The 25,564-nt window shown below is 43.9% G+C and overlaps 1 protein-coding gene across 5 annotated transcripts in view; it reads right to left on the reverse strand.

Moving 5' to 3' along the window:
• Window positions 1-25,564, reverse strand: part of ZMYND11 (zinc finger MYND-type containing 11) — a 785,443-nt gene that overhangs the window by 301,865 nt on the left and 458,014 nt on the right. For all 5 annotated transcript variants that reach the window (XM_085631939.1, XM_085631940.1, XM_085631942.1 and 2 more), the window contains 2 exons: window positions 16,448-16,566; window positions 13,296-13,503 (listed from right to left, as the gene is read on the reverse strand). In XM_085631939.1, the coding sequence (XP_085488065.1) occupies window positions 13,296-13,503; window positions 16,448-16,566 (327 nt within the window). The remainder of the gene's footprint in view (window positions 1-13,295; window positions 13,504-16,447; window positions 16,567-25,564) is intronic.

The following is a 25,564-nucleotide window of genomic DNA, read 5'->3' on the forward strand; positions in this document are numbered from 1 at the left end:
AGTACAAGGCCTGCCGATGAGGGAAAAGCAGTTGCTCCTTCCAATCCGATCTCTACGCCTGCAGGCGTTTAAATGGTGTCATCAACTACCTTGTGCAGGTCACAATGGCAAAGAGAAAACTCTAGACAGGATTTTGCGTCAATTCTGGTGGCCTTCGGTACACAAAGATATCACAGCCTGGGTTGAGGAATGTCGAGTGTGCAGTCAGATGAAATCCTCACATACGAAACAAGCGGGACTGTTGCATCCTCTCCCCACACCCGAACTCCCCTGGGAAAACATTTCAGTGGATTTCATGGTTGGAATGCCTAGTGATAAAGGATGTACCGTGATTACGGTCATTGTGGACTATTTGACGAAAATGGCACACTTCGTGGCTTGTAAGACACTACCCTCTTCAGGACAACTAGCGCACCTGCTTTTAGAGAACGTGGTGCGACTGCACGGATTGCCAAGGAAGATTGTTTCGGATCGAGGTGGTCAGTTCACTGCCCATTTCTGGAAGGCATGGTGTTCGGCCTTGGGGATCGAGTCCAACATCTCCACCAGCTTCCACCCACAGACGGATGGGCAAACCGAACGTGTGAACCAAACCCTGAAACAATATCTTAGGTGTTATTCCAGTGCATCCAAGAACGAGTGGGTGGACTTACTCTGGTTGGCGGAGGTGGCATATAACAGCGCTTCCCACTCGTCCACCAAGCTTACTCCTTTTTTCTGCTCGTATGGTTTCCACCCCTGGTTTTCTCCCTTCCTTAAACCCGTTCTTGCTACTAAGGTGCCTGAGGCGCAGTATAGAATAGAACGCATCCGGCAAAACTTACAGGCAGCTAAAACCAATTTAAGAGCAGCGAAGGGCAGTTACAAGGCTTATGCGGACAGGAGTAGACGGCAGGGTCCTATTTATAAGGTAGGAGATTACGTGTGGTTGTCCACCAAACACATCAGGTTTAAGCGCTATAGCATCTTTAATCCCAAATACATCGGGCCATATAGGGTGGTGCAGTTAGTAAACCCTGTAGTGGTGAAGCTTTCCTTGCCTTCCTCGCTGAGAATCCACCCGGCATTCCACGTGTCCCTCGTGAAACCTGCCGTGGGGGGGCCCAGTAAAACCCCTGCGCCTACCATCATAGACAGTGAGGTCGAATACGAGGTGAAGGGAATACTGGACTCCAAGATCTATCGCAACCGGTTGTGGTACCTGCTGGCGTGGGAGGGATACGGGGAGGAGGAGAACTCTTGGGAACCTGCTTCCAACGTCCATGCTCCCGAGCTGATGGCTCAGTATCATAAGGCCCATCCAAAGAAAGCTTGTTTCTGTCAGTGTTCTTCGGGGGAGGGATGTACTGTCACGACCCACAGAGGGCGCCGACGAGCACTGCCAGGTTACAGGAAGAACACCCATGGTAAACGGGAGTAAGGGGAACTACAGTTCCCAGGGCGCAAGGCGGGCAGACGTACATACGTCAGCGCGCTCGGCGCAATCAAGAACAAAAGGAACATCCGGCGGAACTCAGGTGCCGGTTATTTTGGTTTCCTGGTTCGAGCAAGACAGAGTGCTGCGTACTGGTAGGGGTGCTCCGCACCGACTTACTTTTTCCTCGCAGGCTCAAGGGCTTGCACTTCTTGAGCATTACAGGTCTGAACTTAATCGGTAGTGATTTCGAACGTAGTCGATCCCGTTGGACGCCGATCACGGCATTGCGGGATCGCCAAGGCTTTTGCTTCTGCTTCCGAATAGACCATTGTCGATCCCGTTGGGCGCCTAACGAGGCATTGCGGGGTCGCAAATTCATGGTATAGAATCCTCGAGACAATCAGAGGTTCGAGTCCAAGAGAAACCAGGCATACAGCGGTTTCGTCTTAGGAGGGACTCAGCGAAGGCTCCCAGAGCTAGCAGTACTTACTATCTGAACATTGTGGTAGTAAAACCGCTGCGATACTGTTGGGGGTCATACTTTGTTACTTGCTAGTACTGCACAAGACGTATTGGAGCAGTGCTATAGGGGTGTGTTGAACACCGCACAGGGGTGCAGGAATTACCCGGGGCGCTAGTCCCATCTGCACGTCATTTGTTTATTTTGTACTCCATACAGGGGCGGTGAGGTGACTTCTGGCATACGTCCTCCCCCCCCCCTGTACAGTCCGAACACCCAGGATTGTTGGTAGGTACTGAAAACCTAGGGAGATACGTGAGTGGGGGAGTAGAGTGAGAGGGTGACCCCTATGCTAATCCCTGCCTTCTCTGTAGGACTCCCGAACATCAGCTTCAAGGGGATCCACGTCTCCCAAGCCGTTATTTCCTTTACAGGTACTGCAGGGTAGCTGGGGATAGCAATGTGCCCAGGGTTCTAGGGCTGTTCTAACCATAGCATACTGTTTATTTCTCTTTTCAGGTCTCCCTCCCCGCAGTTCCCATCCTTTCCTTCCCTCGCCTGATCGCCCTTCTGTGTCTGTCATATTTATATCAGACCAAGGGGCTATCTGGAGGTGGACCCCTTACAGCATCGTGCGACCCCGAGGACTATTGGACGGTGACAGCAGTTGCAGGTCTGAGACCCCTTTCAAAAGTTACTTGTGTGGGTCACATAATCAGTGCTGCAGGCCTACCAGTAGCATTTGATTTACAGGCCCCTGGGCACACCTGTGCACTGTACTAGGGACTTAGTAGTAAATCAAATAAGCCAATTATGGAAACACCAATCCATAAACACAATTTACATGGAAAGCATATGCACTTTAGCACTGAACAGCAGTGGTAAAGTGCCCAGAGTCCTAAAACCAACAACAACAAGATAAAAAACAGGAGGGCAAAAAGCCTGGGGGTAAACCCACTGAAAAAGCTAAGTCTAACAATCATACATAACCCCCTCACAACAACTTTAGTCTCCCACTCAGCAGCTTGAGCAGAGGCTGCGCTCCAATTGGGTTCAAAGAGTGCATCAGTTCAACTTGTAAGTTAATAACAAACTACTCACCAGAAAAACCTCTATTTGAGTTTCCATGTCACAACTTTGTATTCGGGTGTAACTAAGGTATAGCGGCAAGTGGTTTCACAAAATATTGCCCAAATATTTCACTCCTCCATGTCTATCACAAATATGACCAGTGGCAAAGATATAAACCAATGTACTGTATAAGTATAACCCATAAGGTGGAGAAAAAAACGAAAACACCTGACCCCTGGGCGCGCTGACGTCAATACCCTTTATATCAAAGTGATAGCGTAGCTCTGACAATTGGGTAGAAAGTTTATGTTTGGGACCCATCTTCAGTAGGAAGATCTTGATATTAAACAATACAACATTTCCACCCATTTAGTTGCAAACCCCACTTCGGGTGTGACTATGGCCATACAGGGCAAAGCTACTACATTTGGTGCACAAACTTTCAACATGGAAAGCACCTATTTTATTGAATAATAATTTGCACACCATCACACATGGCCTTAAATTCCCTATGCAACTGCAGTTGCACCCCTACTGACCCCAATTTGTAACCCTCTAGAAAAAGATAGGTACGATGAACAGTATAGGTTCCCCTTCCATTTTAAGTCAACAGTATATGCTCTTCAACATCAAGGGATGTCCCTACAGGATCTGCTTCTGGACTATGCAGAAGTGACAATAGATAGCCAGACTTTCAAAGAGCATTTGTTGGTGACACCAACTAAAGAATGCATTCAGGATGTAACACCGGATGGACATGTCAGGGTTTATGTTGTAGAAATGCAAACTGAGGGAGCCAAATTGTGCAAAATTCAAGCTATAATCTGGCCTCATTTATCGGATGCCCATGGCATTATTCTCAAGGAGGATGACTGGCCCTCACATCTTTTATAAGGGATGCACCTCGAGGTGATGAGGTGGTACCTGAAGAACTCAGGGAAAATATACATGTGAATTGGCTGCAAAGCAGACTCCAGTGTTGTATCCAGAAATGAGGTGGGGTGGGACAAAGAATCTGTTCCACATGTGATTCCCTTAAGGAATGAGCCCAATGAGGGGTGTGGCTTGACATCATGGACGCATAGACGTGCTCGGGAAGAACTCTGTGCGGCTGTCCGGAATAGATCAATATCCTGGAGAATCCTGACTCCCAATAGCAGAGGAATCGATCCCAGGGGACCCGTGACACCACCAGCTGCAGGAGCCGTGAAACCCCAGGGAAGTGAGAGCGGAGCCCGGGCTGGGGTGGTCGATTGCCGCCATCTTGGGACTGGCATGAAGAGAACGCGCAGAGACACCGGGCCTACGGACGTGCTGGACACCATTGTGGGAGCGGAGAAAGGCTACGATTCCTGAGGGAGAGGTGCTGCCTTCTTTCCCAGAGACTGGAATGGTGGATGCTTCCACACCAGTTGACACGGAGTTTGGCTCCGAGACGGCTGAATGCAGTCTGTGAACTGGTTAAATGCCCGGCAGGCGGAGCTGAACCCGGGAGCCACTTGAGCCCCTTCTGGGGCTGTCCTCTGAGATAACTCCCTTGCGGAGAACAGACTGAGGCCGGACTGGTGGAAGTGGGAAAGAGAAGATACGTCCGGAGCCGCACTATATGTTCCCTGAGGAGTTGTGACACAGGAGTGGTGAATGCTGGGAGAGAAGGCTTGACTGATCGCGGCCAGTTTCTGCTTGGCCCACAGGCCGCCTGATGTCTGTGGACCCTCCTGGGTGAGTGCATTCTTATCTGGAAGCCTCCCTCCCTCGATAGCCAGAGACAGTCTGCCGGATCCTGGAAAAGTGTAATTGCAGACCTACCAGGGGGATATATTGAAGAATTGCTGTGGTGGCTGAGGGGTGAGATCCTGATTCATGAAATTGTGGCGAGCTGATCGGACTCGCAAAACTGGGATTTGTGGAAGACGAGAGGTTCTCACTCCGGGGCGAGAGAGACATCAGAGTTACCTGCATTACTATGGGAATAGCAAATATATGTGTCAAGGGAGAGATCTCCTTACGTAAGAGAGAACTGTACCCTTGGTGGGGACTGGACGGCTGAGAAGCGACACACTAAGCGCACCCGTATAGGGGAGGAACGGATTACACACCCCGCTGCAGCTGGCTGGACAGCATGGGGAAAGACAAACCGACAAAAGCGCAATCCAACAAAATATCAAACTACGCCCAGTCTCTGTCCCACACCCCAGAGAAAAGGAACGAGGACCAAGTAATGGAAAAAGAAACAATGGATGGGGCAGTCAAGAACGCACCAACACTGATGGATGTTATAAGGACCGTTCAATCTACTAGGGACAATATGATCAAGAAGATTGATGCTGTGGCCATAGCCATTAACCTGAGATGTGACCTCAGGAAAGTTTCTGATAGAGTGACGGCCACGGAGAAAGATACGGATGTCCTAAAAGAATCGGTTAAGAGCCTTAATGCAACAGTGCGGAGTTGAAGAGACAAGTGATCAGGCTCGACGATAGGGCAGAGGACTCAGAAGGTCGCACCAGGAGGGGGAACCTGCATTTTGTAGGGTTCCCAGAAAGAGCGGAAGGGCCGCACGTGGGTCTGTTTCTAGAGAACTGGATCACTCAGGAGATGGCCCCGAAACAACTGTCGAAATTCTTCAGTGTGGAACAGGCACATAGAGAGTTGGTGCCCCCCCCCACCCCCCAGCACCTCCTCGGGCCATAATCGCAAAACTATTTAACTTCAGGGACAGGGATCTTTTGCTTCAACTTTCACACAGCAGCAAACAGTGTTTCTGTGAGGGACATCCTAAAACAGTGTACCCGGACTACACCCAAAGGGTCCAAGAACCGAGGAAAACTTTTATTGCAGTGAAAAAGCGGCTCAGAGACTTGAATTTAAAATACCACCTTATGTTTCCAGCGAAACTGAGGGTGGAGAGTGAGGGGCGAGCATTGTTCTTTTTCTCGGCAGGAAAAGCAAGTGACAGGTTAGATGTCAGAGCCCCGGATGGGAAACGCATGGTTCCGTCCACGAGCTCCACTGGGAAGCCCTCCTCACAGTCCTCTCTAAGAGGTCGAAGACTGCCTACACGTCAGAAACCTCAGAAGAGAACGATGAGCTTGGGGCGCATCACCGTCCTGCAGGACGGCACATTACAGGCCTCTGACTTCGAGGTTGTCCCGGATTCAGCGGACACGACGCCGGACATTGAGCAGGGGACCGTTGGGTCAGGTAGTGACCCTGAATGAACTCCATGCACTGAATGATAACTTCTGAATTGTACAGATAAGTGTTTTTGTGTCTTGTAATGTGGATGGGATGGTGATCTGACACATTTGGTTCGAGATGATACTTAGCGGGTCCCTGGGAGACCTACATTTTTTGGGTAGCAGGTGTAACACCCCGGACTTTGTAATAAGTTTCCTTCTTTTGCCTATCCTAACCTCACATTAGAATATGGGTCGGGGGCCCGGTTGAGTATTTACTAGGTTGGGAGCACAAGCAGCCGCACAAGAGACTAGGGCCGTCAGGATGGCTTGAGAGTAAATTCACGCCCTGGCATCACCAGGTCTCTTGCACAGCGTTTATTAGGCACAATTATTGACATTTTAGACAACACTGGCTTGAGTCATGGCCTTAAGCAAGGGAGGGGGGTGGAAGAGGGGGGGGGGGGGTGTGGTGGGTGTGGTTTGATATAGGGATCATGAGATGCGTATATCAATCTATACTGCTGCCCAAGAGAGGGGGTGGGTATGGGTTTGTTCAGTTCTCACAAGTTGGTTTGTTAGTAGGGGGATGTTTTCGTGTCACACAAGATTACACTATGACACACAGGCTGAAGAGAAGACGATAGGGACACACTGGACTCAGGGGAACCTATGTCAGGCACTTGACATCATATGTCATAACAGTACAAACGTTAAAGTTAGTTAACTGGAAGGTGCGAGGGATGGCAGGTCTAGATAAGCGTTGCAGGATGCACGCTTTCCTAAAGAGATACAAGATAGCAATTGCGGGACTACAAGAAACGCACATATGGGGGGGGGGAAACACATTAATGAGTCTACAGAACAGATGGAGGGGACAGATATATCCCACATCATACTCTGGTTTTTCACAGGGGCACTTGTGTGGGTGGCACCAGGGGTTCCCTTTCAACACCTCCAACATGTTCTGGATCCTGATGGGCGGTACGTTATCCTGTTTGGAAGGTGGGAAGGGAGAGAACTGTGCATTATCGATGTCTATGCGCCCAACTTGGACTTGCCCGATTTTTACCCAACAGTCCTGAAGGCGGTGACACCGTACATGGGTGCAGAGATCCTTCTCTTTGGTGATTTCAATTTTATTTTGACGGGAAATTAAATAGGGAACCCCCTAGAGAGCACACTAAACCCCGCATGATGAGATCCCTCACTGGTATACTCCAAGGTATGCAGCTTTGAGATGAGTTCTCTTGTTATTCTCCTGCGGGCAATATCTTCTCCCATATTGACCATTGTTGTCTCTCCACTGGCCTTTCCGCTGCAACGCAGACCATTTCCTATATACCACAATATCTATCCGACCATGCACTACTGTTGTTGATTCTGTCCAGCGGACCAGGTCATCCACCTATGGCGGCTTCGGGGGCAGGCCCTTACAGACCCACCATATGTCCAGACCGGGACGGAGGCCCTTACTCATTACTTTGGGGAAAACTGGGGATCCACAACTGCTAGATCCACGGAGTGGGCAGCAATGAAGGTTGTCATTAGAGGAGTCTGCATGAGGACTACCTATGGAGTCCAACATCAACTTAGTGCTGACATTAATACCCTAGAATAGCAATTACATACCCTAGAGACTACTCCATACAGGTCTCCCGCTGACATGAACGAGTGGACGCGACTCCGAGGTGAACTCCTCGAAGCTTGGACACGGTTAGAGAAGCACAAATATACCACCTACAGGCAGAGATTATAAATGGAAGGGACAGGTCGGGAGCACTCCTGGCACGACTCATCCGCACGGAGACAGAACAAGTACTGGTGTTGAAGCTTCTCAATAACATGGGTCAGGAAGTATGCACCCAAGGCGCGATTATACGGGAATTTGTGACTCACTTATGCCAGACATTTTCGACTGTAGCCCAGGCCGAGATGCTGGCATTACAGGACTTCTTGGACGGCATAACACTTCCCATTATTGAGGAAGAGTATGCTAGGACACTGGGGGTGCCACATACTAGGGGAGAAATATTAACGTCAATTAAGAAGCTGAAATTGGAAAAGTGCCCTGGGAGTGACGGTCTTCCTGCTGAATTTTATAAAATGTTTGCCCCGCAGCTGGCAGATCGCCTGTAAGAGGTGTTTAACGAGGCTCTAGTCAGGGGGTCCTCCCTGACACCATGATGGAAGCACTAGTATCCATGATTCTTAAGCCAGGCAGGGATCCCCTTTCCCCAGGCTTCTATAGGCCCATCTCTCTTTTGAATATAGATGAGAAAATCTTGAGTGGCGTTTTAGCAGCGCGACTTTTACCATAAATGACCCGAGTGGTCCACCCAGACCAGGCTGGGTTTATCCCTGGCCGGAACACTACATACAATTTGCGCACACTTGCGCATGTTTGGCATGAGCCAAACCAACAGGAGGTAGACTGGGCTTTAGGTCTCCTAGGTATTCAGCAGGCCTTAGATTCTGTTGAATGGGATTATATCTGGATGGTGCATCATCGGATGGGATCAGGAGATAACTATTTGAAATGGTTAAAACTGCTCTATATTAAACCAACAGCTTGTGTGCACCTTCAAAATCAGGCTTCTGATAACTAGAACTCCAAAGAGGTACCCAACAGGGTTGTCCCCTGTCGCCGCTCCTTTTCGCTCTGGCGATGGAACCCTTTGCGATCACTCTTAGATGCAGGATGGAGCCTTGGGGGATTCGATGGGGACGACGGTCCATGTGGTGTCAATGTATGGCGACGACACTTTGGTATACTTTCTGCATCCAGAAGAGGCGGTCCCAGAGCTCCTTAGGGAGCTAACTGGCTTTGGTGCAATATCAGGGCTTTGCCTTAACCCGGGGAGGTCTAAACTTTTCCTAATGGGGAGTCTGAGGGACAAGGAGGAGGCTGAGTTGCCCATGGTGGGGATGACCTGTGTTAGAGACACCGTTCGTTATCTTGGGGTCAAGCTGGCGCACACTCAGGAAACCTACCTAGAACGCAATATAGGGAAATGTGTGGAGGGTATCCGCAAATCGATTGAGTTCTGGCGAGATCTGCCCTTGTCCCTGATGGGGCGAGTAGCCCTGATAAAAATGGTGATTCTCCTGCGCTGCTTATACACTATGCAAAACTGCCTCTACCGTATTCCATGGGAGTTTTTTCACTTGCTGGACCGTCTACTGGTTGATCTATTATGGGGTCCAAAAGGAAAAGGGTGAAATTGGATGCATAACAGAAGACGTGGGAACGGGGAGGATTGGAGGTCCTTAGGCTGGGTTTTTACTATATGGCCACACAGCTTCAACATGCTGTACAGTGGCTAGACGAGAACGACAATTGGGAGAAGCGACTCGGAGTGTACTCATTGGGGAACCCCTCTTCCGGACCTACTTATGATGGGATGCCGGGTGCCCGAGGAGCTCCCATATATTATCAGACACGTAGCTGCAACCTGGGAATCCGCAATAAAAACTGCAGTGCAACGAGTACCATACGCCCCGGAGGTCCCGCTGTGGGCAGTGGTACCGTTTAAAAGAATAAGTCAAACCATGTCCATTAGCAGATGGACGGAGGGAGGCTGTCGCATGATGGGGGATTTGTATTCGGGACAAAAATTCCTCACTAGGGAGGAGGCGGAATCATTGTTTGAATTAGGTGCAGGGCAAAACCTCCAATATGCAAAGATCTCAGCGGTTGTCCAGGAGATCTGGCCGGCATTTCCGGAAGAGGCACATATTACTGGCACACTTCAGGCACTCATGATCTTGGCGGGGGCCGTAGACTGGTTTCTCATATTTATAGGGCATTGAGGGGGGGAACTTGCTGCACACCCGCTCCCGATTCGAACTAAGTGGGACGCGATTTTGGAAGGTCCCCTAACGGAATCGTTAGGAGCCTTCTTCTCCTTGTCTGACATGTTGACCATGTAGAGTAGATTGTAGATAGAAAAAACAGGTTCAAGATAAGGGTAAATAGGAAAAAAGTGAGCAGAGCTCAGTGGAGACTCCCTTGCACAACGTGCGGTAGAAAATCTGATGCTCTCTCAGGAAGGTTCTAAGGGGTGAGGCTATTCTGATTGGCTGTTCATTTTATTTGGTCTCTTTTACAAAAAGAGGTGGATATGCTACAAAACTAGAAGGGGCCTAGACCTAATTCTTTTTTTGTACTTATTTCTTTGGCTATTTTATGTATACTGGGGACTCCCATCTTGACTACGGGGAATGATACAAGCAATGGGAATCTATGAAAGTTCCAATATTGGAGTAAGACACTATTACAGAATTCAGCTAAGTACTGATCTTTAAGAAGCCCGGTCTTGTTCGGGTGGCTTGTATGTCTTCAGCAGATACTGAGTTGCTGCCTTGAGAGTGGCGGGTGTGAGGAATTTCTCCGTCACCTTCTAGTAATCCATGCAACACAGGTAGGAGATGCCTTGGAGATGCTTTTGGTAGATGGGTCTTCCTTATAACTAATACCGATGTCTGATGCTTTGTAATGCCCTGACTGTTCATCCAACCTCCTCATTCCACTGCTTAGTCCATTCTTCTATCTTAGAAACGTTCTGTAGATACATGCCTTCCTTTTTATTCTGTGCTGTATAAATTACAGAGCTCTTGATCCTGATTAGGTGAAAAATATTTAGAAAGCATCAACTATCAAAAAAAGACTATGAATAACCAATTGTTTGAGGTCTTTTACTTGCTCTGCTACTCCTTTCACTGAAAGCATCCATAAAGGAGTCTGAAACGACAACGAATGACAGCATGATAGCAAATTCCTCACTTGGGTCATCAAGTGGAATAGGAACATACCAGCCAATTCAATTTCCTGCTGTATTGGATGTGAGGGATAGGCTGTGGATGCCACTGAGTCAACCTTTCTTAAGGAAACTGACCACTGATAATGGCAGGGTGCAATTCAGGTGCAGAACCAGTGAAAAGCAGGAGAGGAGGAGTCAGGAAAAGTATGGGCGATGACAGGCCAGAAACACAATAGATACTGCCTATTGGAGAAGTTACGTTGTACTAACCAGAGCACCACCGTGGAGTAATTAGAATGGAGTGAGACTGGGAGCCCTGACTCATGACCAAATGAGAGAGATGGTGCTTATAGTACAGCGTGCAGTCATGCACTAAATTATGATTCCTAAGGCAGGAGAAGCAAAGGGTAAGTAGCCCAGCTGCTGTAAAAGAGAGGTGAAAACTTGCATTGTTAAATCTGCAACACTGCAGGCTATGTTACCCAAACTAAACAAGCATTGGCATAGCCAATAGGTCTCGCTTTTGGGATCTTACAAGTATTTAGTTATGCAGCACAATATCCTTGGTGCAACAACATCAACTGTTGCATGGCTAAACACTTATAATGTCCCAAAAGCGAGACCTATTGGCTATGCCAATTCTTGTTTTAATTTACATTTACTAGATGGTGGTTGATCTTGGAGTGGCAAATTAAATAAAAAGTGCAGATTTTTTTTTTTTTTTTTTAAACAAGCATCCTATTAGCGAACTGCAGCTGTCGGGACTATCAGAATAATTTGGGGGGGAAAACGGACGACTAATACCGGGGGTAGGGGGAAATGCGCTTGTGAAGTCCGGTGGGAGGAAGCAATGGAGGTGGAGTAGGTCTAAAAAGACAAAAAAAGCCAAGCAGGATGAGGGGTGAAGGAAGCATCGGGCAAGCTGGATGGAAAGCAACTACCTTTCGGGGGGTGGGGGGGAGGGGCGCAACACGTGAAGGTGGAAGCAGCACATCGTGGAGAGATCCCGAAAATACATGCACTCCCATGGAGTGCTAATTAGCAAAATATAAAAATCGTAGTTCCCTGAATATAAGCAGCTGAAGGATACAAGCCATCTAATCAAAAGGATAGGAAAGAAACTATGATCTAAGAGCAGGACAAGAAAAGATGAGGAAAACCACAGAAGATAGCACGAGACTGACAAGAAAGACAAAGCAACGGACTGATTCAAACGTTACTTTATCCACAGCAAACACTTGAGGCAGTACTAAAAGTAATACCAAGCAAATAGTTGACTTCCTTAGGGCAGTGACCTTAAATAAATTGACTATAGAAAAGAGAGACCTCTTGGAAGGGCCATTTCAATGGGATGAGATTTATTCCGCATTTATTTGTCTCCACTTAGGTAATGCCGCAGGTACTGACTCGATTCCCTCTGAATTTTATAGAACGTTCGCACCCCAATTTAAAGAACATAAGACGATTTTATTCAATCAAATGTGGCCTCAGTGTGAAGGAGCTATCAATCCCTCATCGCAATCACTCTAAAAGCGAAAGTGATCGCGATGACGCATGCTAGAGATGCGCGCGCAGCAGCGGGGGGAGGGGTATGGGGCTGAAGGCTGGCGCAGGAAAGGCCGATGGCTGGGATAGAAGGGAGGGGGGAATGCGGGGAGCAGCTGGGCGCGTGCACGCCATCGTGCACTCACGCTTGTAGGCAGCACAAAAATGTGGGTAGCACTTTCGAAACCCACCTACTAAATGTCTCGACAGACCAGCGCATGCGCTGGGTCAGGCGAGACCTAAAAAGGACTAAGGACTAAGGTGAAAAAACTTTAAAACAAGAATCAGAGAAATATAGGTGAAGCACAATGGTAAGGACTGATAAACCCAAAACAAGCAGGCACCAAGTATGTTAATAAGTGAAAAGAAAATGGTGCGGTTCGTACTTCTGAAAAGCAAGAGGACTTGAATATATATAATGCACCTCTGCATGACTCGTACAAGCGTGCAGTGTACAAGAGTGAATATGACTTCAAAGTAAGGAATGCTTGATTTGTTATTACACTGTTAAAATCTCAAATCTTTACCAAAATCATGAACTCCCATTGCACATATATCTATTATTATTGGATGCATTGCAATGTGATAATATACCACCTGAATGTTGCAGGAAGCTATTTGTACTCCTAAATAAAGTTTCTTTACATATGCTTCGGTTTATTTTTTTGTGTGTGTTCTTAAGCTTGATTTTGAGGGTAATGTTAATCATAATATTGGGGCAGCTTGACAGAGATAATTAACACATCTTATGCCTTGCAAACACTGACCATTATTGGTACAATACTATTATCCAATCACTAATTTATTTCACAAGGTGACATCACTCAACAAATATTTACTTTCTTTTAGTTTTTACTTGCCTGCTCATTGCTAGTTGAGGAGATACTGGATTCTGCCTCATCTAGACCTTTCTCTTCCATTTTGGGCTTCCAAAACCTTCCTTCACGAAGGAATCGTTGATGCAGTTCCATTTCATCACATGCTTTTTTCCATCCCATGCTACGTTTTACATGCAGCTGATGCACATTGACTGTGATTTCCTGAATGTTCTCGGATGGAATCCATGCCCTTTATGAAATGTTTGTAAAAACATTTTAAAATCGAAAGAACTAAATAATTTGCTTTGATACAAAGGTTTTGAAAACAAAAACTTCAGAATCAAAATGTGAGAAACTCAAGCAAACCCATCAAAGTGCCTAAGACTATATTCTGCATTCCCGTTAAGAGCGAGTGATATTATGGGCAGACCAGCAATATACTGTTTTAATGTAGAGATCATATTCTGCATCTCTCTGTTTTCAAGACTAGATGTTTAAATACTGAGCACAGACGATATTCTAACGGGGCACATATATTTGTATAGCTCACCTCGTTTCTTCTGTAAAAACGATAATTCTGACAGACAGATTAGTCTTTTTGCCCTATGGCAATATTGATACAATCTATCTCTTTGTTTCTAGACGGGGTGCTTGAATTCCGAGCACAGCTGAGATTTGAAAGCATTAACTCTGAAGAAATTCTAAAACCCCCCCTCCCCCGTCGTTTGACTGTATGACCTGGAATTATCGTCATACTGGACGTATGTATATAAATTTGGACATAAAATTCGTCCACTACTCCAGCATTTTTACAATGTGTCCTTTTAAATAGATACTAATAGCGACATTTTTTCTCTTCTTGATTACGTTTATTACAGATTATGCGTATAAAACAGTGTTCAGGTCAGTTGTCGCATTTGCCTCACCTGTTCCTTCTATGTGGCACACGAGCTATTCATATTCATAGCCTTTTTTTACGATAATAGCCAGCGCACATATTGTGTTTTCTGACTTTATAGACTGTACATACCGCATGCGATACCTGATTAACATTGACTGGAATTAACTTCCAGCACATATATGATTGTCTCACGTATGTCACTCACACGCAAGTTCTGTAGAAGATCTGACAGTCACCAACTGATATGATAAGGCTAGTACTCACCTGATTTCACGGTGCTTGATAGTACACTATAGCCTTGTGATACCACCTCTTGATAAATCAACCCATAATGCTCACACCTACCCTGGGAGCACATTTGTTTACGTCGTTTACAAATGTTTGCATCTTGTAATTACATCTAAACTAATGTGAATTACCATATCAATTTGTACCTAGCCGTGAACAAGTCGCATGTAAAATACTACTAGAGGCGACGAAACACGTGTTGGCTTGGGAACCACTGTGAAGACTGTGAAATACATTCTGAGAAAAGAATATTAAATCGAAGAAACTCAAAAGAAAGAGACGAAGATTCACTTGTGTTACATGTTTATTTACATTCTAACTGTTATGACCTTGATTTCTACGTGTGCTTGGGTACCCTCATTTTGATTCTATGTGGTCTTACCGCAATTATTAGGGAGGCTGGTGGTTCTCCCCTACCCTTTAGCACCGTCACTGATTTAAGAATCTTACAGATACCAGGTGTACTCACCATATGCGCCTATTATCTATTACAAATACCACTGCACAATATGTTAACTGAATATCTACCCCTCTACGCTGGATCCCAGAATACTTTTTCAATAGACTGAAGTGTTTTGTAAGCAAAATAGATATATGAAATAGTATTTGATGATGAAATTTGTGAGTAGCTAAACCATGAAAATGCAAAATACTTCTATCACATATATGAAAAAGACAGATTAGAAAAAATGCTAAATAAAGAAAATGGATAAAAAGAAATGAAGACAAAATTCATTTAAAAACAATTCGAGAATTAGAGATACCCTAGCAAGTGGCTGGTATAGTGTTTTGCAAACAGGTGCCATCTTTGTTACTAGTTTGATTGATTCAGATGTTTTTAAGGTTATAAAGCCTAACATCAACTGTACTCACCAGGGCAAAACAAGTAAATACACCTTCACTGTACAACTTATTTTGTAGTAAGGATTGTTAAGACATACCTTCTTTACCTACTACTTTTGTAACGTGGCTCACGTATTCTCTATACTAGATTCAACTCGTTAGGTTGACATCTCTTTCTCATGGTGCCCTTTGCCACACTTTCTGCTAATGCGTGAATGTGATCCTGTTTGTGTATCTCTGATATGCACCAACACCTGGTAGTCTGTACAGTTAGTTCCAGGGTCGTACTCGAAGAACACAATGCCATTGTTTTCCTTTCTTTCTGTGCTCGTTAGGAGATACTTCATTTCAGTTACACAAAACCAAACGCGCTGCTCTGCCACAGTTGATAAGAGCGCTATTTTATTATATAAACAATTTCCAAGCTAAAGCTCTGTGAGTTGAGTATTTCCATGCTGGGATTATCACGGAACTGCTGCAAACAGAGAATGAGATGCAGCCCTGCTGACTTCAACCTCCATCCTGTTAAGGAAGATAACATGTGCACTTCAACCAGCTTCCTGACACCGAAGACCAAGGTCTAGGGGTTAGGCTATCCCAATTGATCTGGCAGAATGGTGACCCCTTCAGTATAGTAATCAACACAGATAGAGGTAAGGAAACATTAGCAACTATTAACATGGTTGAATTTTTTATATTGTTTACCATTTTAATAGTGCTGATTAGAGTAATATCTAATCTTTCTATTAATAGCAGCTTGTGCTTTTTATGCAAGAATATGATCATTTCGATAAATGTTTAAAAAATTTAAAAAATACATTGTCATACCTTTCTTGTATTTACCTTGGGCATGCATAAGTGACCAAACGAAAGGTTATGATCTTTTTCCACGGACTCCTTGTGAATCAGAGTGTCATGTTCGAGATTGCCAACAACCTCTGTTACCCTGGTTGGTGTAGGGGTTGGTTATGGTACTGTGAGCTAGCCAAAACCCACCAAAAATGATGATATATGTGGACTAAGTGCATATATTGTGAAGTTTGTTGTGGTCTAATTCTAAAACACAGTCCTGCTATATGTGTAGGAACTGTATATCACCTTAGATAAATGTGCTATAACTCTTTCCATTGCGGCATATACAATGAGTGCTTCACTTAATTACCTTTGATGATGATGACCAAAGAAGCGTACATCAACCTGATTTTCTTCTTTTTTCATTACCTTGGCAGGCCAAAATCCAAAACCTTTCATTTTGGCCCACACCAACTCATGCGTTGGAGCCTGTGAAGAAATGTTCAAAATTAGTAATGGAGAGCGCAAGATTAAATATGACAATTTCTGTACATACTTCAGTTATATGTAATATTTCCAACACATTACAAAGTTCATTGTTATGTTTAATTTATAATTTTCACAATAATCTTTCTGGAATATCAAATGGATCCAGATAAGACACGCAGGTGAACCACATTATGGTTTGGATCAAAAGGTTCACAATGTTTGCTCTATTATTTACTTGTGAAGAAATCAAAATCCCTGCAAAATGTATGCTCTTCTTTACTGGATCCAGGTATTTCAGTTTAGTTTAATTTATAAATTTATAATGCGCGGCAGCTACCCAAAAAGGGTTTCCCGGCGCAGAAGCAGGTCAAGGCGTGATAGACAAAGCCTTCTATTTATCGAACAGCCAGGTTTTTAGCGACTTGCGGAACTTGATATAGTTTGTTTCATTTCGAAGAGCAGTGGGAAGAAAATTCCAAAGTGAGGGGCCTAAGTGTGAGAAAGATTTGCCGTCCATCCGGGCTAATTTGAATTTGGGGACAACAAACCTTCCTTGGGTGGCTGATCGAAGATTGCGGGAAGGAACGTATGGTTTGGCCAGGGCAAGCTGGAAGCATTGCAGGATTTAATTTTGTGCATGTAGTTGAGTGCCTTGAATTTTATACATAGCTTAAGTTGTCTGTGCCATCATTTAAACTGTACCACTTAACTAATCAGATGGCTTAGACTTTCAGTAGAAAAGTGTGCCCATGCATTTAATTTCTAAACAATATATTGTCTTAGAAAATGTTGTCAGAGGAAACACTATAACTGAAAACTTTGCAGAAGTCAGTTCTGTAGATTTACAGTTCAAGTCACTTCATTTTATTTTACACAACTGAAACACATACAATGACATTTTCAAGTGAAAATAATGGTGACCCATCAATATGAAGTCAATTGCCTATTTTGGAAATTTACAAACGCAGGTGCATTCCTGTTTTAGCCTATGGGACAGTTATCTGGGGCTACTGAAAATGTGCCACACTGCAACAGGAGGAAAACCACTTCTGGAGGCACCTGTTACTACTCACATCATCTGGTCCGCATTTTTGTATGAGTAGCTGGCCCTTCCATGTATGGAGGACTCTATTAAGCTAGCACACGCCTCCTCTGTATTTCTATTTGGGTAAACGAGCAGGCTAGCTTTATTAATATGGTCATTACTGACTGTCTAGTCTGAAAGTGGGGTCATAAAACTGAATGGCTAAGCTATATTAAGAATATTACCAACGCATTGGGCAGACGTGAATTGTTTACTTCCACTCACATGAGAGTTAATGGAGATGTTGAAGGTGTCAAAAAAGTTTTTATGTCTTTTCATATGGCAAATTGTGACGATGAAGAATATAAACAAGCATTTGCAATGCAATAGGTCTAGCATTTACCTGAGTTTCGTAAATGCGACACCTATTGCATTACAAATGCTAGTTTGTAAAAAACGCCCATGCGGGGCTTTAACTTTAATATCGGCCGCGCCCCTTTCTTTAGACGAGCAATGTTTTAAAAAAGGGGTGTGGCCGCCATTAAAGTGTTTGTGCGACATGGGGCAATTAAAAAAAAAAAAAGTTTATAAAAACATGCAGCAGCGTTTGGCGCAGCAAGTAAAACAAAGATACGGCCGCCACTATCAGCATGGCATGCCGTGCTATGTAAAAAAAAATAAAGCTGTTGAGAGAGCGGGCATGCGAAACCCAGTAAACAAAATAGTGCTCGGATGCTGTAATTAAAGCCTACCGAGCAACAACACATGTAAAAGGGGGTGACCTCATGGGAGATTACAAATGAAGACAAGGTGGTACTAAGGCGGGACTAACAAGCCTATTTATAAATTAGAAGCCAGCATTTACGAAGGACAATGACACAAGCCAATGACAAATATGGACAGAGTGTGGGCGGGGCTTTTAAGTTCATACAACAATACACATGCCTCACAGAGCAGCGCATGCGCTGCCCAGGCTTGACCTAAAAACCTACAGTTAGGTACTATCTCATGATCCAAACCTGCAATAGCACAGAATCCTATTTAGATTTTGTGAAGAATACCTCAGAAAGGCAGTGCTAGCCAAATTTCGGATCAGCACTATTAGGAGTTATCTGGGCTTTCTAATTGGCCAATAGGACTAAGGCGTCTATTTTAATTTGTCCCTGTGATGAGGTCTGCTCTCAGTCTCTGACACATTTTATCTTTTTCTGTAAGTACTGCGTTTCCTAGTCGCAAAGTTTTAATACCATTTTTAAAATCAAAACAGAATGTTTCTATTTTATGAATTATAAATAATTTGAGTTGGTATGGCGCAAGTGATTTTTCAGCCTTTCAAAATCATCTTGAAGATTTTGACATTTCAATTCTAGTATCTCAGTGGAAAATTCTAAGGCCATGGTTCTCTGAGTAATGTTGTCTAACTTGGCTTCCAGTGCTTGACATGCACCCTGGATGTCTCTCCGATTTGATTCTAAAATCCTAAATCTTTTTTGAATTTCTGCCCGCAAGTCCAAGAGTAAACTCTTAAGGTTGACAGGGCCATTGATCATAGGTCCTTTGTATCCTTCTGTGCTGTCACTTGTCCCACTCCCCGGTGTCTGCAACGGGCCCACATTTTCCTCTGCCAGATCAGCCAAAGTAGCATATCTATTCTGAATTTGGACGTCCTGGCCACCATTGATAGCAAGTGCAACTTTGGAAACAACAGCACATATGGTGTCTACATTCTGATTGTTCAAAGTAGCCTGTTATTCATTTTGTGATGATCTCAGGGCCTGTTCAGGTGTCAGTGTACCCTGGGGCATAGTACTCTTAGCTATACTGTTCCTTTGTGCCATAACTCTAACAAAGGAGTTCAGCGATGGTGTGGGTTTCACTGAGTGATTCGTTCTTCTAGCTCACCTCTTTCCCCATTCTGCCCTTGTGACGGAGGTGCAGTTATACCAGCTTGTTTTACTTGTGTCTTAATATGGGGCTTAATGGCTAACTCTCTATGGAGCTGTTGAGATGTTTGGAATAGCAGGGCTGCCTCACATTGATTGGATGGAAGATTAGGTTCTTACCATTAAGTTCTGCCCTGGGTGCGTAATGATGAATATCTCCCATCTTGCTGGGTTGTTACTTTCATCGCTCTTAGGCTGGAGGGCTTTTTCCCGCCTTCAATGCAAAAAAGGCTGCTTCAACCACGTAAGTCGCGTTTTTTCGCTGTACTGAGGGTGGCCACCTTCTCCAACCTCCTGTAATCAACACCAGGAGGGCCGCTGCATGGAGTGAATGATGGGGACGGAGGCGCTGCCGTTGGCGGACCTGTTCTGATTCTACCCAACGCGGCGGCTGGCCCCGGCAGGGTCCGAGTACAAGAGCCAATCGGGAACGCTAGAGCAGCCGTCGCCAAGCTCCAATGCAACAGACTGGTCTCCTGGAAACGCTGCATCCATCGGCAAAGGGATTTCTCCCTACATTCCCACAGTCAATGAAGTGCCGCCATCTATACGACCCGTCCCCCTCTCCACCGGTAAGGTCACTCTCCTCCGAGGCATCGATTTGCGATGCACATTCACGCGGTCGCCATGTTCCCCTCCCACAAAAATGGGTTTTAAGTAGGAGCAGAAACAATTATAAATAATTTGTGATATGTTATGAGTTTTTGGCTCTGATGGTAATTTGTGTAACTGTATTGTTTTGATCTTTTATGGGTTTTGTTTAAAATCCAAAGAAGAGCGAATGATTGATTCAAGTCAATAAGAAGGTCATTTGCAAAGAGTCCTTTCAAAAACGAAGCTGAAGATTTGTCATGGAACAACACACATTTATTAATCATTGGCATCCAGTAAAAATGAGCCATCTCCCGATTTCATCCACAACAGACTAATGACATAAAAGAACATGATATACATTAACTTGTGCCGCCAAAATAATTTCAACACCTCTCCTCCTTTTCACATGACAAACATACATTCACAATACACAAAGAGAGCCCGTCCGTAGTGTAGTGGAATTCCGTACAGTGTGCTTGTGAGTTATTTTTATTGTAGATGTAGAGGAGAAAGACAAAAGGACTCGTCCTCTTATCAAACTTAAGCCCGTCTGTCAATCTTGGACTTGACTTCCACTTCTGGTTTGGAAAACAGAATGTTTTCTTTAGCTAACTCTTCACCCACCAGGGTTTCACCAGGTTTTCCCCTAGGTGGCATGCTTCATCATTGAGTCCTTCCAATTCCACTGCGGAACGGGGTGTGCTACGACCTACGAGTTACGTAGCAGAATGGGAAAGACCCACTGATGAAACATGTCAACAAGTGGAAACCCTGGTGGGTGAGGGTTATATAAAGAAAACATTCTGTTTTCCAAACCGGAAGTGGAAGTCAAGTCCAAGATTGAGGATGGGCTCACTTTGTATATTGTTAAGTTTGATAGGAGGACGAGTCCTTTTGTCTGTCTCCTCTACCTTCCCCATCTGATTCATATAAACATACACTCACAACACACAATAAAAACAACTCACAAGCACACCATATGGAATTCCACTTTACTACTCCACATCTCACTTGCCTTGTAAATGTCTACTCGTCTCCGAAAGCACCATCTACAATACCCACTGCAAAATAACCATTCCCGAGACAGAGGCCCTACTGAGCACAGCAAATATTGACCTGTCAGCTTCACTGTAACCCAATCATTAATCTTTACTCTGTTTTATATCCCCCCTTTCTTCAAATCATATTCCTGTCCTCCCTTCCACTTCCTTATAACCTTAGCTGTAAAAACATTCGAATTAAATTTCACATACACTTGTTGCGCTATCCAAATCGGAATCAAATTGCTCCCTGAAATCCTAGACACAAATGGTACTGGATTCAGTGTTAAGGTACTAAGTCCAGTAATTTCAGAAATCGCTCTACCTCTGTCCGCCAACTCAAAAGATCAATATGCCCACCCTGTTGGCCCACTGCACCAAAACATCATCCTTGAGATCATCTAGTGTTGCTGTAAAAATCCTCACATGGCATTGGACACATCCTGAACATCAGTTTGTAAAGATATAATTACTTATATTTGAAAACTTTCTTTCTGATGGATAGCTAGCCTTTCCACATACTCCTCATCATGAGTTCTTCCCTTTCCTTCAGGCTGGATCCAAAAGATTTGTTTTAGCATATGGAACACACAGGCACCAGACTGTGTTGTAACTCCAGCAGCAGTTCAGAAAGATTTCTTCCCTGGAAGTAAGGAAGGAGATCCATTAAGGCATCAACTTCCTTTGGTGATGCCTGTTCCGTTTAACTTTCTGCACTCCACTAAACACAAGTCAGAATGAAGATGAAGCTAATGATAATTAAATCTTTCGGAAAGAACTTTACAGAATAATTTACAGTTCCACAGCAGAACATAGACAAGAGGACAATTAGGAATCTGCAGGAGGACTATTAGATATATGAGAAAGTATAGTGCTGAAAATAAGTAACAATTTATTTTAATGGCTACTTCTTTTTGCAGATTCATCGTTACAAGCCAATCCCAAAGCAGCACAGCAAGAGGAGGTGAGACAGAGCTCATTAACTGGTAATCTTTTACCATAAAATACTGAAGGATTGACCCACCAAACTGTGGCTCATTCATGAAGTAGTGCTTATTCAAAGTCCGAATAGTAAAGACTCATGGAGAGAGCTGCCATACCCACTTTGAGATCTTTCTTGGTCAGAATGTAGCAGCTCCAGATGCACAATGTCACCAGTCTCTTTACAAACCACACTACTTATCGTTCGACCTGTAAACCAATGAATTGCTTGTCATCAATCGAAAAGTATAATCCTTTCCAGGTAAAATTTGGTGCTCCTCTAATGTCCAGTATGTGTCAACTTTGATGGCTGTTCGGATGAGGAAAAAGTAGGATGAACGGTCCTCAATGCAAATTACTTATGGGAAGAAACATTATTTTAGTCTCATAACTTCATAATCTAGATCAACAATGAAATCGGAACCTTATTCTAGTGATTAGATGACCATCCAAAATGGTATCCTAAGTAGCTCTTAATTGTGCCCAGGTTGCGACATTTTCTAGGGAAGGAAATGGCAACTTCCATGAGGAAGGCAATATCAGCAGACATCAGGTCAGTGCATTGACATTCATGGTCCCATAAATTCATAGTTGCTTGGTTTATGCCAAAATGCCCTTAATTTGAAGGTACACCTCTTAGGCATAGACCTAATTTGACATCAGGCACACTACCTTCTCAATCTCAAAGACTTCTGCCTGGTATTGATAATTTATATATGGAATTCTGGCCCATCATTGTAGGCCTCTATTGAAGTTCAATTCCTCTGATGACACCGAGAGACTTACAAATGGTAGGAAATCCTACAGGTGACCCATGTGAAGTTTCGGGGGCAGCAGAACCTTTGGTAGGAACACAACTCCATCAATTGCCGTTTGCAGCACTGTCCCGAGCATTATTCTGAAGACCAGCCAACTCTAAAGGGCAGTAGACCACCAGTCCATTTAATAACTTTCCCCTCAGCATTTTCAAATTAATGTGAGAAATCAGTGGGAAAACCAACTAATTCCCATCCTTAAACCTTTTTGACCAAATATTAGGTCTTCACCCGAGAGAAAATAAATGTACCTGTCAGAATAGGATATCAAGCCCCATAAATGGGCAAAAAACATTGAGAGATTTAGAAAATGCCACACTAAAGAAATGAAGGTGAGAAAAGCAAATGAAAGGGCAGAGCTCAGAGTTCTAGGAACCTTCCCTCAATATTGGAAAAAAAAGAATTATGGGGCGACCATGACTGTGTTCCACATTTGGATAGTAACTGTCCATGGCCACCCTAAGGTAGCAGTGTAGTGCTTTACTCTATGCAGGGATGTATGTTTATCGAGTCCGTTTTCTTATCATTTCTATCTTTTAAGAAAGGGAAAATGAAAATGAGGCATTGGCAGAACTGCTGCCACCTCTACTTAAACCTTATTTTATTTTTCTAACAGGATGTTTTGATATTGCCATATATAGTTCTTTTTAAGACAAAAAGCAACAGAAAATGTTGAATTTTCATAGGCATTTTTTTTAGCTGTACATTCAGACATACTGTTTCAGTTTAACAGAGTGTTCCAAAATTTAGGATGTAGACAAATCTCTTCAATGATTAATTGCATTAAAGAAAATCCAATACTAAATAAGAACACGTTGCCCACATTTGGTAACATACTTTCTAAACAGTGGTTCTTAACCTGTGTTCTGGGCATCTTTGGGGGTCCACAACACTTACTCATGGGGTCTGCAATTGATTAGAAAATTAAATACTAACGGATAAGATGTATACAAACAAAAGAAGCAAATTGTAAAATTGAAACTTTAAAATGTTCTGTAAATGAATTTGAGGAAAAAAATAAGCTGCAATCCCCATTGATTAGTGTGAGCAAGTGCATCAAACAGAATATAATATGAACTATGGGTGGCCTCAATTGAATTTAGAAAAGCGCCAACCATTCCATTCGAATAAAAATTTCATTTTTTTATATTTATTTTAATTAAAAAAATTAATAATTTGTGTGTTTGTTTGATGAATGCTGGTTTTCAAATTCCTGTGCATTTTTGAGGTTCAAATCATTGAGACTGCTTAGTCCGAGGTTCTTTGGTTTCAATAATGACTCAGTGGGGGTCCCAAGATTCCAGTAATGATTAAATAGGCGTCCACAACAGTCAAAAGGTTAAGAGCCACTGTTCTAAGTGATATGTTGGCTGCAGCAGATTCCTTACTACAACCACTTTCTAGGCACCCACCTGAACCCGAAATGGTATTTTTCAGGTGCTCTTTTTTGCCAATGTCTGGTGATACAGATCAGCATTGAAAGTACAATATTGCTTCTCTCCACCAGAAACGAGTAAAACACTGTAAGTGACACCACTCTACAGTAATGTTAATTCAATCTATTTTCTTCATAATCAGAGAATAAGGATGCAGACTGATATATTGATCTGAATATTGTTGTAAAGCCTCTTAATTCTTGAGACTTGCCTGATCTAGGTTTGTGTCTGTGCATCTGATGGCTGTGGCTGAGCGCAGCTGAAGTAGCTATGGAGGTACTGCTAAAAAAATAGGTTTCCAGACCCTATCTGGCGCCTAGAGGCTTTCCAAAAAATAAGGAAAACTGTGGGAGGATAGAGATATTTACCAAAGAGTTAGCAAAGACAAGAAACTTCTGCTTCTTCTGGGAACTTCTCTGAAGAAGGTATGTGAAATAAAAATCTTGAAGTAATGAGCTGGCAAAATAGTAGTCACTTGAGCTTGTGAGTCAAAGCAATTCATAATGGTATAGGCAGAAGCCCAAGTTGCTGCACAACAGGCATCTATCACTGAATGCTATAAACAAAACTGGGAAAGCAGCCTCAGCACTAGCTGAATGTGCTTAAATGTCCTATGATGGGTTCTTCTGAGTTAGAGCATAATAGCCCTTGATGCAAACAATGAGCCACGGAGAGATGGATCAGCAGTGCCAACAACTGAGTGACCTCCGGTTCCAACTTGATCCTGGAGGGCCCTTAGGGTCCCCTTGATACAATCTCTCCTAATCACTGGAGAGGGGCATATGAGGAACGACTGGTAGATAATAGATTACCACACATTAAATGGGGAAAAAATGTTAGGCAAAATATATGCATAAGCATGCAGAACCAACTTATCCTGAAAGAATATTATATAAGGATAATTTACAGAGAGCTATTGCAGCTCATGGACCATTTCTGTGGGTGGTAACAGCAACAAGAAAAAACTGCTTTCAAGAGCAAGAGTCTTACTGAACAACTCTGCATCAGCTCGAATGGTGAAACCATAAAAACATTTGCCAAAATTCAAATCCCACTGCGGCATCACAAAGGGAGATAGAAGGAATGAAAAAACAGACAGAGGGCAATTTAAACAATGATCAAGCAAACATAGAAAAGCTGAGAAAGCAGGCAATTGTCTCTTAAT

The sequence above is a fragment of the Triturus cristatus genome, chromosome 10 (genome assembly GCF_964204655.1).
Source record: "Triturus cristatus chromosome 10, aTriCri1.1, whole genome shotgun sequence".
NCBI classification, from domain to species: Eukaryota; Metazoa; Chordata; class Amphibia; order Caudata; family Salamandridae; genus Triturus; species Triturus cristatus.